This window comes from Cyrtonyx montezumae, unplaced genomic scaffold, assembly GCF_038088225.1.
Source record: "Cyrtonyx montezumae isolate F1298 unplaced genomic scaffold, pur_monq_1.0 scaffold_4, whole genome shotgun sequence".
Classification (NCBI taxonomy): domain Eukaryota; kingdom Metazoa; phylum Chordata; class Aves; order Galliformes; family Odontophoridae; genus Cyrtonyx; species Cyrtonyx montezumae.
The window spans coordinates 13,659,007-13,674,607 of NW_027072045.1; the positions used below are offsets into that span (position 1 = coordinate 13,659,007).

General features: G+C 49.1%; 1 protein-coding gene across 1 annotated transcript; it reads left to right on the top strand.

Annotated features, from left to right (window-relative positions):
* The first annotated feature begins 8,099 nt into the window (after positions 1-8,099).
* Positions 8,100-12,187, top strand: ELOVL3 (ELOVL fatty acid elongase 3). Its single transcript, XM_065746957.1, has 4 exons — positions 8,100-8,152; positions 10,424-10,555; positions 10,991-11,142; positions 11,766-12,187. Exons 1-4 carry the CDS (start codon positions 8,100-8,102, stop codon positions 12,185-12,187), a joined length of 759 nt encoding a protein of 252 aa, XP_065603029.1.
* Positions 12,188-15,601: the final 3,414 nt, after the last annotated feature.

The following is a 15,601-nucleotide window of genomic DNA, read 5'->3' on the forward strand; positions in this document are numbered from 1 at the left end:
TATGTTGGTGTCAGTTCTGCAGCATGGCTGCAGCTGCCCTGTGGTAGTTTTGTTGTGGTAGTTTTGTCATCAGCATGGGCACCAGGGCCTGGTGGGGGCTTGAGATTTGTGCCTTGTTTTGCTTACAAGTGGAAGAGTAGGGAGATTTTTATGTCCCAGGGAGCCCAAGCAGGTTTATAAAAGCCTGGAGACTGTTTTCCAGCTTGCTGGCAATGCTGCCTTCTTGCTGTTCACAGGTTCAGAAAGATTCGGGACAATAAAATAAAAATACGGCACCATATCAGCACCAGCATGTTGTTTGCTGCAGTGTCCTCAAGTTCTTCATGACTGCTCTCATTTCCAAATGTACAGCAGAGTCAGGAAGCACATCCAGCCAGGGTGTTAAAATATGCATATGAAAAGTCATTTCAACAACTCTGTGAGAAAGCCACTTTTAATGAAAATAAGCATAAACCTGCACAAGAATCTCAAGAGCAGACAGGGGCCATTCAGAATGCACCCCACAGAGGAGAGTCTTCCCCAGGGAGAGCAATGTATGAGTTTGGAAATGGCCTGGAGATGTTCTTTGAGTCATGGGGTGGTTCTCTGGAGGTATTTGGATTAACCTGTCAAAGATAAGGACTCCTCTAGCTTTTCAGCTTATTCTTAACTTCCTTAACTCTTCTGTGGTCCTGCTAAAGGCACAGCTTTCTCTGTTTGGATTTTTCTAATTATTATTATTATCTAGTTATTCTTTCAGTGCTGAATACAGAGGGAAAGTATAACAAGGCTTGACAGTCTCACCAATGCCCACAGACCCCTGATAGGGCTCTGTGGGCAGGGAGGCACAGGGAGAACACTTTTGAGACTTTTTAAGTTTGCCCAGCCCCATGGGGAATGTGCTCTGTGCTGGGGAAGGTGGCCCTGTGAGCCCAGCTGGCCTCAACTGCAGGCACTCCAGGACTGCAAATGAGTGTTTTCCAGGGTCATGCTCTGGGCTGCAAACAGGTAGGTGTGAAGGAGAAGCATAGCAGGATTTGCAAGCAGCTTGTAAGATAATGCTGATCATCACCAGTGCTTCGTATGCAGGAGGGTCCTGGTGTGCCTTCCATGTCAGCATCCCCCCAGGAGAGCCTGTCCTCAGCCCATGGTGATCACATCAGCTCCTCGTCTGGTTTTTCCAGTCTGGGAAGATGATGGCACCAAACTGTGTCAACAAAATTTGTCTAATAAGGGGGAGCCATCTCCCTCTGCAGGCAAGTGTGAAATCACAGCGGCCGTGGGAGGAAAGCGTCCAGGATGGCTCCTTGAAGACTCCAAGATTTTGACTCATCCCATCATTAAGTGTCAGTGAGCAAAGAACAAGGGATGAGGGAGTTTCCTTGTATCTGTGTGCCAGCAAACCTTCCCTTTGGCTGGTGCAGGAGCTTGGGCATGGCTCAGCCCCAGCCACTTCTCACCACATGCGGGCTCTGCCTATGGGCCCCTCCCTCGTAGTCCCTGTGCCTTTTATTGATTCTCTTGAGGATATGGCAATGCCTTCTTTTGATACTACCCCATTGCAGTTATTTCTGACTATCTGATCAGCCATGGGAAATCTCTTCTCCAGAATCATGGACTCCTCCAGCATAGAGGGCAGAGCTCTCCTCCCTTTAGTCCCACACACACGTTTCTGGCCCTTACTGTGCCCATTTGGCCAGGCCTGGGGAGCAGCTGTGCAAGCAGGAGGCATGGGTGTCTGGAGGATCATTTAGTGTTCAAGGAACGTTTATATGTTGTGTTGAAAGACATAGTTTAGAGAGAACTATTGGTGACAGTGGATGGTTGGACTGGATGATCTTGTAGGTCTTTTCCAACCTTGGTGATTCTATGATTCTATGAGAAGAATGGCCCCAAGTGAGTGGGACACTGAGGAGCATTCCCAAGCCCGAAGTGAGGCACTGAGCCCATGACCAGTGGGTGTCTGCACCTGGCAGTGCCTGTTTGGGAATCAAGGCCATAGAGGGTACTGCACAGTAGGGTTGGCCCACCTTCAGCAGTGCTCTGGTGCCTGTCAGCTGCCCATGGGAGGTACTCAGATCAGTGCAAATTTCCCAAACACAATTTACTCCAAGAGAGAGGTTTCTGTAAGGGGACCAGTTGGATTTCAGTGTTGGGACTAATTGGCTATGCCACAGGGACTGGGGTGCTTTAGGCCATGGCAGTACAGCTCATCTCAGCTCTTCCCCCACCATGTCAGCTCCTAAATGAAGCTTTGATCTCCCTAGCAGGTTGCAGTGCCATCCCTCCTTGCTGGCAGTGGACAGGCCAGGTGGTGGTTGCTGATGTGGTGAGGGAAGGACAGAGCCAACACCAGCCCTGGCAAAATGTGACACGGAGGCAAGCTGCCAGCAGCAGGCTTGGAGGCACAGGGTCTTCTCCATGGCTAACTTGCAGCAACAGCCTGCTGGGGGTTTCCAAGCCTACAGCCAAGCGATGGGTGACACAGAGACATGTTCCCTCTTGGATAGAGGAAAGAACTGTGCTGTAAGAACTACAGAGGATTTTGCTCCTTGTTCTTTCTAACTTTGCCCCTCCTCCATTCCCTCTCATCCTCCTCTTAGTGGTCTCTTTTGTCTGAGCTGAAACAAATTCCTGGAAAGCCACTTCCTATGGCTGCTCAGTGACAGGCACAAACACTACTTAGGTTGTGAATTTAACTCTTAAGCTATATGAGTATTTAGTCTCAAGAGTAATAAAGGAAAGCAATTAGTGCCTTTGTTGTCCCTAAAACATCAGAATAAGGCTGGTCTCATGCTTCCCACCCTCCAGCTGAACCTGCTTACCCCCAGCTAAGCCACTCTACCTGCTGCTGTTAGAGATTGCAGGTGAGGTGCAGCTAGGACTGCTTCCTTCTAGATTACTTGCAAGTAGTCTTAGTGCTAGCAGTAGTAGTTACGATTGCATGGTGATCCTCTGAAGGAGAAATTCTGAATTATTATTTAAAATGAGGCCTTTGCATCAGCACTGGAATAGTGTTCCTGTTACCTAATCCCTGTCTCCTCCTGTAAGATAAGCTCTCATGAGACCGAGTATGTTCTGATGTAAAACTCAGTAACCTCCAGTAGAAGCTTTGCAGTGTAGATATTGCTTCTGTTGCTGGAAATCCTGGAAAACCAGAGTGATTCCCACTCAATTGTGAAAAGGTGATTGTGCTCAAGGGGGAGTGTGGAATCAACAGTAGTTCAAAGAAAACAAGATGACTCTTTGTATGTATCGAATCTGAGGGAATGAGGAATCTTGAAGGACTTGGGGAAAGCAAAGCCTTAGTGGGTGAGGGCAGCCCCACATACCTAATCTCTCTTGTTAGAAAAGTGTATCAAGGATGGAAAAAGACAGATTAATTTTTCTTGAACGCACTACAGGTTAAACTGCACACCTCACCAAAACGTGAACTGGGCAGGGGCTTCAGATGGAGTTCTGCTTCAGAGCCCTTTGTGCTATACTCTGAGTGGCATGGTCTCAGTTCAAGCAGTGGCGGTGCAGGATTTTGTGCTCCAGCCAGGAAATGCCTTGATGGCAGGAGAATGGTAAAGAAAAAGGAGGCTGACAGAGCCATGGGCCACATCTGGCTACATGAGTGGCATGGAGGAATACTCTGTTCAGCTGTGCAAAAGAGAAGGTTTGGTGTTTAGTGTTTGAGAATGCAAGGCACATATTGTAAACAATGTAGGCAACAGGCCACATGGTGGTTTGGTTAATTAGCCTGTCATTGTGATGTAGTTCATTTTACTTTTTTCACCTAGAACACAGTGCTTTAAACAAAATCTGAACGTTAAATACAAAGTCTTTCTAGCTGTCTTTCTGTGTTCAGAAGACACAGCTGGTGCATTCCTGAATTCTTTGAGCTCAGCCCCCGTTCTGAGACTTCTGCAACAAAGGTGCAGCTGATCAGGTTGCTTAAAGGTTGCTAACAGTCTTGATCAGGAGTCCTTCAACAGGCTCATGAACCTGCCCCATTTCTAGGACAGTCAGACCTAACTGGTGTCCTCCAGCCTCTGAACTTCCAGCTGTGGAAACTTGACCGTGATGAATAAACTGAGCAACTTTCTGGTAACATTATGTTCTCCAGATTCTGAATATGCATTCAGCCATTGTTTTCAGAACGAAGTTTAAAAACACAGTAACTCCAGGCAAAATCTCACTGGCTCACTCAGTTCACTTTTCTTATTCTCTATTTAAAAGTACCACCAAGACTACTCATGGGATTTAAAGACAAAGCTGTGTAGATGGTATCCGCTACCATGCCACCAGGAGGAGCACTCCTTGGGGATGATTTTCAGAATCAGTGTTTCATATGGGATTTGTAACACTTAACTCAGAGCGGAGAAGCAGATTTGACAGCATTCATGAAGAGAGCGATTCTCTCCCTGGGCCTGATGTCCCTGCTTCTCCAAGGGGAGAAGGGCTCAAGGAGGAGCAGCCTGCTCCTGCCTGCCCTTACTTGCCATGCCTCCCTGCACATTCCTGGGCTTTTGCTCCCCTCTAACGGCCGAAGAGGCCCTTGCTGCAGACAATGCTCTCCCTGGTGAGAATGCAGGTGGACTTGTTTCACACATTACAGGGTTATGTGGGCATCAGCTGAATATTAGCCTTGCTCCCTGGGTGATTCCTTCAGCATCGTCTGTCACTGTGCTCTGTGGAAGGACAGTGGGATCAAACAGATGATGGAGAAGAAATTAGATTAGAAGGATTTTCAGGAAATAATTCTCAGTGTTTTCTGACATTGACTGCATGCTTTCCTGGAAGGTTTACAAGGGAGCTAGATCCTGGTTTACTCAAAAATGTGGCAACTTCAGAGATCTGTATGAAATACAGAATTTCTGTTCACCTTGGCTAACTCACAAATTTAATCAGTGCAGATGAAATAATAATTTGAGCCCAGAACCTTAGAATCCTTCACAACCAAGTGCAAAGCTATGACATATAGTTACTTATAATGATCCTAACTGCATGTTTCTTCCTTGTGAGCCCTGAACAAACCTGTATTTAACTGAAAATCCTACTGAATTGTCCTACTGAGTCAAGACAATACATGAGTCTGGAGTTACTTGTTGGTTTTTGTAAAGGGTGTTTGGAAGACAGGACTGTGTCAACCTCCTGCATGGTTTCTTGGCTTCCTGGGCAGTTTTGTCCCAGCAGAATCCTGCATATCCCAAGGTAAGTAAAAAAAAAACTGGTTGGAAACCCAGGCCCAGAGAGTTGTGATGAATGGAGTTAAAGACAGCTGGCAACCAGACACAAATGGTGATCCCCAGGTGTCAGTATTGGGGCCAGCCTTATTTAATATTTATTATTGATGATCTGGACAAGGGGATTCAGTGCATCCTCAGTAAGTGTGCAAATGACACCAAGCTGGGAGGATGTGTTCATCTGCCTGAAAGTAGGAAGGCCCTGTGTGCCCAGGTGTCCAAGAAGGCCAATGGCATCCTGTCTTGTATCAGAAAGAGTGTTGGTGATCACACCCCTGTACTCAGCTCTGGTGAGGACACCATACCTTGAGAACTGTGTTCAGTTTTGGGTCCCTCACTATAAGAAAGGCACTGAGGCCTTGGAGCAGGTCCAGAGAAGGGCAAAGAAGCCGTGAAGGGTCTTGATCACAGATGTCATGGAGATCAGGTGAGGAAACTAGGACTGTCCAATCTGCAGAAGAGAAGGCTCACGGGAGGCCTTATCGCTCTCTACAGCCCCCTGAAAGGAGGTTATGGTGAGGTGGGGGTCAGCCTCTTCTCCCAGGTAACAGGATTAGGACTGTTGAGGGTATGGACTCAAGTTGTGCTAGGGGAGATTCAGGTTGGATGTTAAGAAAAACCTCAAAAGAGTAGTAAAGCGTTGGAACAGGCTGTCCAGGGAAGTGGTCACCATCCACAGAGGTGTTCAAGAAAAGTGGAGATGTGGCTCTGAGGGACACGGTTAGAGGGCATGATGGGGGTAGGCTGATGGTTGGACTAGATGATCTTAGAGGTCTTTACCAACTTCAGTGATACTATGGTTACTGAAACATACAACAGGACCAGATCTGGTAATGTTCCCTCTTCATCTCAAAGGCAAGCTGCTTTAGAAATGAACCACCACATCACCAACACCTCCACTAAAGACAGCTGAGATTGCTGCTACCAGAGGGAAAGGATGGCGACTCCCAACCCAGGCAGCTTCTCAGAGCGGCCAATGTGGAGAAGGAAATGAAGGGGGTAGAGGGGCTCTGGCATAGGCCCTGCTTTGCACTGAGTTGATGCACAGAGTTCCCTGCTGTGTCCTTTCAGGTCACGCAAGAAATAGTTTTTTTTCTGTGTAAACTGTAATGCTTCCCTCTTCAACAAATAAATAAAAATTACTAAACTTTGACCAGGGCTGCTAAAGATTGGAGTGCAGGAAAACTCAGCAGAGAGTTTCAGCTTGGTTCTGCCAAGGGCACAAAGAGGAGCAAGAAGGAAAGAGAGCATGGGAGTGAAGGGGGATGAGACTCTGCAACAGGTGTTTTCCTTCAGGGTATGGCAAAAGTACTGCTGATCATAAACTTATAAGCTGGCTTTCTTGAAGTAACCTGCAAGCCCTTTGGAAAGAAGGGATTAAGGTGGTGCAAAAAGAACAAAGGGATTTTCATTCTTGCACTGGGCTCTGTCTGCCCAATAGAACAGAGAGCAAATGTTTCATGCAGACAAATGTTTGCCTCCTGTTTGAAGAAGCAGCTGTTTGGTTTTTTTTCTACCAAACCCTTATTTTGGACCTTCCTGTAGAACAGACTGGCTTTTCTGCTCAACTGTTCTCTAGAAGTGTTACAGGCACCGCCTGTTGAGGTAGGCTTGAAGCTTCTTAAACAAAAGGCATTGTGGTTTGTGCCTTCCAAGGAAAGGCAGAATCTTTCCTACTACTTTATTTATGGAGCCTTGGATGGAGGTGAAGTGATTCTGATCTTACCTTGGATTTTCCAGCTCAGGGAAGAAGGTGTTTCAACCAGGAAGGTGGTGCTCAGCTCTGGTCTACTAAGTCTTGAGAAGTGGTCAAGTGGTATGTGGCTGGGACTAAGCAACCAGTGAGAAACAAGTCCTTTAACAGACCCACCTGTTGGCCTCCCTGATGCACCAGTTTGGTTCTGGTATCTCTGTGAGTGAGAAGCAGGACCTGAGCCTCTTTTTAACTGAGTAAGTTTTCACAGATGCTTTGTTATCTGAAGTCCACTTCCAGCCATTGTAATGATGACCTCTTAATTGAGAAGAGACAAAAAGCAAGCAGTTGCCATGCTGGCAGGGAGGAGGAGGTGTGGATAACAACAGAGAGGAGGAGAGTGCATGTATGTTAGAGCACATGATGCCGTCCAAGATGCTGGCTGTCCAAGCACTGATCAAGTGCTGCTCTTTTCCTGTTACTGGCTTTCCCTCTGGGCATGAGGTCATGAGCAGAAGCTGATGACAACAGCTGGACAGGGAGCAGCTGCATCCAGTGCCTTGACCTCTGCAGCACAGCAGTGTTATGCAAGACAGCTAACAGTGGTGATTTAGAAACAACAGCTCTTGAAAGCAGGAAACAATTTGTCAGAAGGACTGTTTTTGGCCATGTTTCTGGGCAGACAAATCCTGGATTGCAAGTTCTGTGAATGCAACAAGTTGAAGTTTAGCAAGCCATCCACTGCATGGATGTAACGTGATGAGCAAATGCTCGGTCTTGGCAACTTAGAGGTTTAGAATGACGTTTCAGTTTTCAGGAAATGGTCTAAGAAACTGTGAAGACTTTGAGTGTCCAGCAGAGAAAAGAGGGCACAGATCTGTGTGTCTGCGTGGCATTTGACAGCAAGTGCCATGAGCAGGGTGTACACATGGCACAGAGCTGAGAGCGTGGTGGCCGCCCCATTGACAAGTATCCAGGTGGAAGTCTTGGGTGAAACACGGGAACCTGAAGGAGCAGCGTCTGGGGGCACAGCGAGGCGTGCTGTGCTCAGCGCGTTTTGGCTCCTCTCCCCGAAATCTGAATGCAGATCCCAGGCCGGGGGCGGTCCCGGGGCGGTGCCGCGGTTCGGCTCGGCGCCGACGGCTGCGGGACGGTCCGGCCCGGTGCTGGGCGTTAACGAGTCGACGCTGGCGGACATGGAGCAAAGCTTCAACGAGCAGGAAGCGATCAGGTGGACGCAGGAGAACTGGTGAGCGCTGGGCGCGACGCCGCGGGGTTGGGACGCACCTCTGCGGCCGTGCGGGGATGGGGCAGAGCAGCTGGGGCTGGTGCATGGTCCAAAACTACTGGGAAAGGGATAGTGGGTCCTGACCCGACCCCATCTGACCGAGCTGCAGTGTGAGAATGAAAAACTTCTGCTAGCATAACCTCCTGCATTTGCACTGAGGTTGAATCTGTACACCTGCAGCAAACTGCTGCTGTCAAATAAGTTGGTGCCTGCACCATCAGCCTGAATAGTCAAGCTTGGTCCACCCAGAATATCCCCAGGGGCTTGGTGTCATAAACATTATTCCATGTGCAATTGCTCCCCTGGTTTCAAAGACAACGTTGGAAAGCAGCCTTCTCTCCTCAGTAGAGCTCGTTTAAACTATTTCTTCCTGCATTTCTTTGGGGAACTCGCTTTACCTACATTGACACACCCACAAAGAAGCCAGCTGAGCAATAAAGAAATGTGCCAAGTTTAGTTACATCTTGTCCTGAAACTTTCTCTACCTGGTAAGGGGCAGATCTCATTTGCTTTTCTCATGGCTGCCCACCATTTCATATCACCTCAATAAATGCACCTCCTCACTGTTTTCCCTTCATTGCAGGGGAAACCCCAACAGGTTGCCTTCTTTCTTCCAGCGTGTTACTGGCTCGCTGTACATGTTACACTCTGACTTCCTAATGCTTCTCAGCTTCTGGAGCAACTTGTTGGCTCTTACCTAAGGGAATTTGGGGCAAGACAGCAGCTTTCCATTTTATACTCCAGGTGTTCTCAATTGTGGTGTATTGGTGTTGGTGACTACAAATGCTGATTGCTAGCTTGTTTCTAGCAATGCTTGGCTCTTGCTTTGTATTTCAGAGAGGACAGCCTGTTTGGTTCCTGAGCACCAGGAGAAAAGGGAGTTTTTCACAGCCTTCCCATCAGTCAGAGGAAGCCTTTTTGACTTGTCTTTCTTCCCTTTTACATATGATATCTCCCAGCCGTGAGGAGCAGCTGTGGCTTGGGTGGAAACCTTGGTGGGGCTGGGAGCTGGTCCCTTCCTCTTCGTGCGGTCATGGTATCCCTTGTCCCTGGGGAGACAGCACAGCAAGTGCCTGAGGAAACAGGCTGGCGTGTAGAGAGCAGGGGTAGCTGTCAGAGGACAAGCCCGGACCTGTTGAGGAGAGCTGGGAAGCACAGCAACTTGTCAGCTGCATCTTCAGCACTGCTGCCAGGAGAATGGCTTGCTGGTGGGTTCGCAGGCTGGAGCTGGGCTCCTGAGCCCACAGGCAGGGGTTTCTTAGGACAAAGAGCATATGCCCCCTCCCAGGAGGAAAGGGCTGGAAAGGCTGGGCAGCAGCCCAGGCCCTTTCACCAGGGTTCCTCAGTGCTGAGACACTGCTTGAGCCAAAGTCATATCAACAGCAGCTTATGCTCCAGTAATACTTGAGGCCAAACCAGATGATGCTTCCCTCTTCATCATTGCCCCAGTGTAATGATCGCAGGCTTAGCTCCTGCAGACATGCCTCAGCTTTTGCTAAGGACTAGATTTTAAAGAGGCTTGATTATATAACAGTTCCTGGAGTAATTGCAAATCTTCTTTGCCATCCTGCATTTTCCTGGCAAGTGGCTGGGAGGTGGAGCTGGGCTCTCTGCAGTGCTTGGGGTCACCTGCTCAGAGAACTCCGATGCTATGAGCTCGGTAGAGCTGCAGAAACCTCATCCCAGGGCACCAGGCTGCCAAACCTGCTCCTGCAGGGCAGTCAAGGGCTGTATTTTGTACAGGGCCATCAGAATCTGCCACCCAACCTGTGCTGAGGGTTGGACTGTTAGGGTTCTGTCTTATCTCCAGGTCTGCTGCTCCGCTTGGTTCTCTTCCCACTGCTTCTTCATCCCACTGCATGGTGGAGCCAGCAGGAGGACAGCCCTGCTCCACCTCCACACTGCAAGTGGTTCCTTTGCACAACAGGTGCACAAAAAACAGAACGCATCAGCCTGTTTGCGTGTGATCCTTCTTGCAGGTTGATGCGTCCTTGTCCTGTGTGGTCCTGCAGAAGCTTGCCTGGTGGAACAGCTCCCGTTCTCCCTTGTGATCCCAGGACTTCTCACTTACTGCCAGGAGATGCTTTCTGTGACCAAGCCAACCTTAACATGAGAATGAGCAACGTTTTATTCTTTTATTTCTTATTGAGAGCTCTGCTGGGGCCACAGAACCCTGCTGCAAAGAGGAGCTCAGCCTGGCTCTTTCCCTGACTGTTCCTTCTCTTCTTGCAGGTATAAGACCTTCCTTTTGTCTGCAGCTTATATGATTCTGATCTTTGGAGTCCAGTATTTCATGAAGGAGCGGAGAGGCTACAGGCTGCGCACACCACTGGCTCTCTGGTCCCTGGGGCTGGCCATGTTCAGGTAAGAACTTTCAGCATGGCGCTACCTGACAAGTTTCAGCTCTGGTTTTTAGTTTATTTATTTTATTTTGCCATGCAATATATAAAGATCAATCTAAAATACTTGTTTTTTAAATAGTCTGGTCTTTTGGTGCTTGTTTTGTACAGTAACCGTGAGAAATTTGCAGTTTCTACTCTGTATTTAAGTAAGTAGGCTTCACATTTCCAACATTGCTCTTATCTCCATGTGTCTTCTGCCTGGTGGGGGAGCACAAAGCAAGCCCGCTGCCTTGCCAGGCACTAACTATATAGGAGCACCTCTGCCTTTGAGCACAAGTTGGCCTAGAATGACCACCCGTGGTCTGTTTGGAGAAGTGATGAAATGTGTAAGCTGATAGCAAAGAAGCTTTTTGAGGGTGGACTGGACACAGCTTTCAGATCTCTGATTTTCTCGCAGCGCCATTGGGACCCATCGCACCTGGAAGCACATGATCTCCATGATGACTACTATGGGATTTAAGCGATCAGTGTGCAATCAAGCCTTTTATGTTGACCCCGTCTGCAGGTTTTGGGTCTATTTATTTTCTCTGAGCAAAGTCCTGGAACTGGGTGAGTCTGAAACCTCTCCTTATGCAGTGTGTTCAGAACTCATTTGATTTTACAAGCAGGCTTTTCTTCATGGGTCTTTATCTGGAAGTTATTCAGAGAACAGGACTGTCTTGCATCGCATGTCACTTACTTTTCTCGCTTCCTGTTTTTCAAATGAGACAACACGTTGTCTCTCTACAAGGACACAGCCTGATGTTCTTGCACTGGTTTCACCCTCTTAAGCCAATAGGTGGTTCTGCAGGGGGAAGGCGGCAGCAGACAGGAGAGTGCTGGGGCATTTGTGCAGCCCCATGGGGTTTTCTTGTATTGAACCTGCAAGAGCTTTCTCTCCTAGAGTGGGAGTCTGTTGGAGTGTTTATGGTAACGCTTTTGTTGGCAACTGCCAAGTGTTAGGAGCAAAAGTGCTTGCAGCAACGCGCAGAGGGGTTGAAGATGTCAGTAGGAAGTTTCTTCCCTGTGAACCACAGGTGCCTACATGGGCAAATTTGACACAAAGCTAGTCTTTGGTGGGCTTAAGCCAGGTAATGGCTTTAGTGTTACAGCTCTCTCATTCTGCCTCACCTGAAGGCTTGCACAACTGCTGTGATTTGCCTGACTGATGATATACCTCTTCTCCAACCAAGGTGACACTGTGTTCATTGTTCTCCGGAAACAGAAGCTCATATTCCTCCACTGGTACCACCACATTCTCACGCTCATCTATACCTGGTACTGCTACAAGGAGATGTTGTCTGGTGCTGGCTGGTTCATCACCCTAAACCTCACTATCCACACGATCATGTACTCCTACTACACCGTGCGAGCAGTGGGCTTTCAGTTACCCCGCTGCCTTGCCATGGCAATCACCTTTTCACAGATTCTGCAGATGGCCATAGGTGTAATAGTGTGCATCTTGCTCATCTTCTGGATGGAGGATGGGGTCTGCCTTTCCACTTGGACAGACATTTCCTTTTCATTACTAGTGTATGTCAGTTATTTGGTGCTCTTCTGTAACTTCTTCTACAAGACTTACCTGACAAGCATTCCAAAAGTGAAGGGAGAATAGAACGGGGAGAGAGGGAGGGAGGGAATGAGGGAGGGAGGGAGGGAGGGAGGGTAGGGGGAATTTTTCATTTCTGGGAGAGCTCAGGCAACCAAGGGGATGGGGGATGATGGGGGTCCCTGTAGATGACAGCCCTCAGGTTTACTTGTTTATTGGCCTTTGGCATGTCTCCCTCCCAGTGGGGACTTGCCAGAGTGAGGCATGGGTTGCCACATGCAATGCAAGGAGAAGGGAGACAGTCAGAGCTGGGGATTCCTTTGGACTGGCTCCTGGCCCTATGATGCTGCCTAGTCTGGGGCTCACTCTGTCTAAGGAGAGAGAAGGAACCATGCTCTAGCTCATCTGCTGTCCTTGGTTCTATTGGTGATGAAGAATGCTCTCTGATGATAGAAGGAGGGCAGTGAGTGGCTGCAAGTCTTCTCTCCCCAGCTGTTTGCAGAGCACAGAACATACAGCTGAAAAGCAACACAGGCCTCTGAGCTGAGCTCAGGTTAATGCCTTACCCAATCTGCTATAAATGCTCTGCGTGCTGACACAGGTTCAAACATCACCTCCCATAAGGCTGCACCTGGAATCACGCAATGAATCACACCATCATTAGTGGCTATTACCACGAGGGTGCTGAGCACTCTGACCAGGACAGCTGCTGCCTGGGCTCTGAACGGGGCCGGCTCTGCCAGCCTAGGGCCAAGTGTTGCCGTGGGTCCTGCCAAGGGACAAGGAGGCAGAAGGGTCTGAAAACTCCTCTCCGGGTGCATTGGAAATGGGAACGGTGATGCCTGAAAACATCTAAAATAAACGCTGTTGTGTGCGGGTTTGCTCATTCAATGCCTTCGTTCTGAGCCGCGGGGGAAGCACTATTTTCTCCCCGCATCCCGCTCTCTTACCCACAGCACGGCACCCGCCGGGATCCGGCCCCGTGCGGTGTTTCCACCCGCACAGGCCGAGGGGAGGGACGTGCCCGCCGCGCTGGTGGGAGCAGCCGCTAGGTGCCACCACCTCACCTGCTTGTACAGGTGGCCTCGTGCTGCCCCGGTGGCAGCGGCGCGGGGACAGCTCCCGCGTGGGGGCTGAGCTGCTGGCCGGGCGGTCACGGGGGAGCCCCGAGAGTTGCACGGGCACCGCAAAAGGAGTGAAGAGGAAACGGGCGGCACGAGCCGTGCGGGGGAGCAGAACCTGGGCAAAGTAACATGCTTTGCCCCCGTGGCAAGTAAGGGTGAGGGGAAGGGGAGCCCTGGCTGCTATTGAAGTGGATTTTCTAAGGTTTCTGATGCTGTGTCACGTTCCAGGCTCTCGAGAGAGCTTTCATACGTGATGTAGGAGGGATGTTGGGTGGGGGCAAAATCCATTATTATGACTAACTGTATCCAGAGACTTACCTGTGGTTCACTGCCAAAAGGAAGAGCTATGTCAAGTGAACGTCAGCGACACCTATCCCAAGGCTGGTTTGGTTAACAATCTGGATGATGGAAGAGAATGTGTGCATGCTCTGCCTGCAGACTGGGAAGCTTCCATTGACAGGGCTGTAGAATAAGCAGGAGCTTGCTAGAACATGCCTGCTTGGGTAGCAGCACCAGAGACACAGCTAGGGAAGTGCTGAGGGGCTGCTCCAGGAAGGCAGGTGGCATCGAGAAGGTGGGAGACCTCTCCCAGGGCTCACTGCTGCAAATGTGATCACTTTGTCATCTGTTTTTGTCATTTCTGATGTCTACAAATTTTATGTTTTTGTTTGTTTGTTTGTTTTTTTAATTTCCCAGGGTGTGTCTGTTATTTGGTGCCAGCAAACAAAGTGCTCTCAGCTCAGAGCTGGCATGTGGCTGCTGGGCCTGGGCACTGTGTGATGCTGCACCTCTGACTGCACAGGCAGAGAGGTGCTTCTGGCTTTGCTGTGTTCCCACCCACACTTAGGTCAGCGTAAGGTGGGTGCTGGAAGTGCAGGAAAGGAGCAGCTGTAGGAAAGGCCCTGTGCCTTGGTGTAGGACTGGAGAGAGCTGCGACAGCACCTGGCTGTTGCTATCAGTGGGAATTAGGTGCAGCTGGGGGTTAGGGTCAGCTGAGGAGAGGAAATGAGAGGGGCTGGGCTTCTGCTCCTTCCTTTGGGAGGAAAGACAGGGCAGGCAGGGGAGTCAGTGTTAGAGCATAATGCGTGTGCGTGGTGGGGAGGCTGCAGAATGGAGGTTTCAGGGTGGAGGAATGGAAGCAGCATCAGCATCACTGGTATCCAGCAGAGAGGTAAGAGTTTGGTCTTGTCTTGGGTGTGCTATGTGCTTTAGATATTGATGCTCTGTCTTTGTGTGCATGTTGCAGGTGGAACTGTGCTTCTAGAAGTAGCTGTTTCAATGCAGGGGTTCCTCATTTTGATTTAGCTCAGAGAGAAGAATAGTTTAGCTATAGTGTTATTGGGTTGACATCTGTGACTGCTTTCAGCATCTGCTCACCAACACCTTCCACAGCAGCCACTCTTTGTGGAGCAGGCTATGGTAAAGGTGCAGTGGTTTATATGTTGTACAAAAGGGACTATGCTCTTTGTCTCTTAGCAAGGATCCCTTCCTAGCAGAGTTTGCTTCTTTGGTGTGTGCTGGCAGTGTTGCAGAAGCCTGGTTTGTCCTGGTTTTGACTGTCCAACTAACCCACCCAGGATGGTTTGTCTTGCTGATGTACCAGGGTTGTGCTTGCCCCTGAAGTATGCATCCCATTTAAAAGGGGCTGCACTGAGTGAGGATGTCCCACTACCCACTGCTTATGTAAGTTTCTTGAGTCCTTGGAGAACTCCGCTTTGTCTCTCTGTGTAGGCAAAAGCCACAGGTCCTGCTGTATATGCACCTTTCAGGAGTGCAGTTCCTGGAGGTGCTGTTTGGAGGCAGGAGTGCTGCAGGGACTCAGAGGCTGGTCCCATGCAGCGTGATGGGGAAACCTCAGCACAGAGTGCTCAGCTGGCACCTTCTCGAGATTTGGACTCAGTGTTGTTGCTTGCTTTTTGAATTTTTAGGCACAAGGTCATGTTCTCAATAACCAGGCAGGCAGGAGCTTTAGAGGGACTGTGCCAACTTTTATTTCCTTGTTTTGAAATGGGATTTGAGGAAGGTATGGAGATGTGCAAGGGGGAGTTGATTGTTGCAGAAGGGGATGCTTTGGATGTATACTGGCAAAGGTATTCCTGTCTGACTGGAAATGAGTGGAGCTATGTAGCACGGCAGGCCGCACACTACCTCGGTGGACATGCTTGCTTTATGGGATTTTTGTTTTTAAATTCTACTTCACAGGTTACTTCCTGTACAAAACAAAAAGGTGCATTTTAATGTACAGGTCTACATGTGTGTATGTAAATATATAGGTATATATGCACACACATTTTATTTCCTTACAACTCTCAGTTCCTAAAGGCTTCAAGTCTGAAAGGCCATGTCTATAGATACA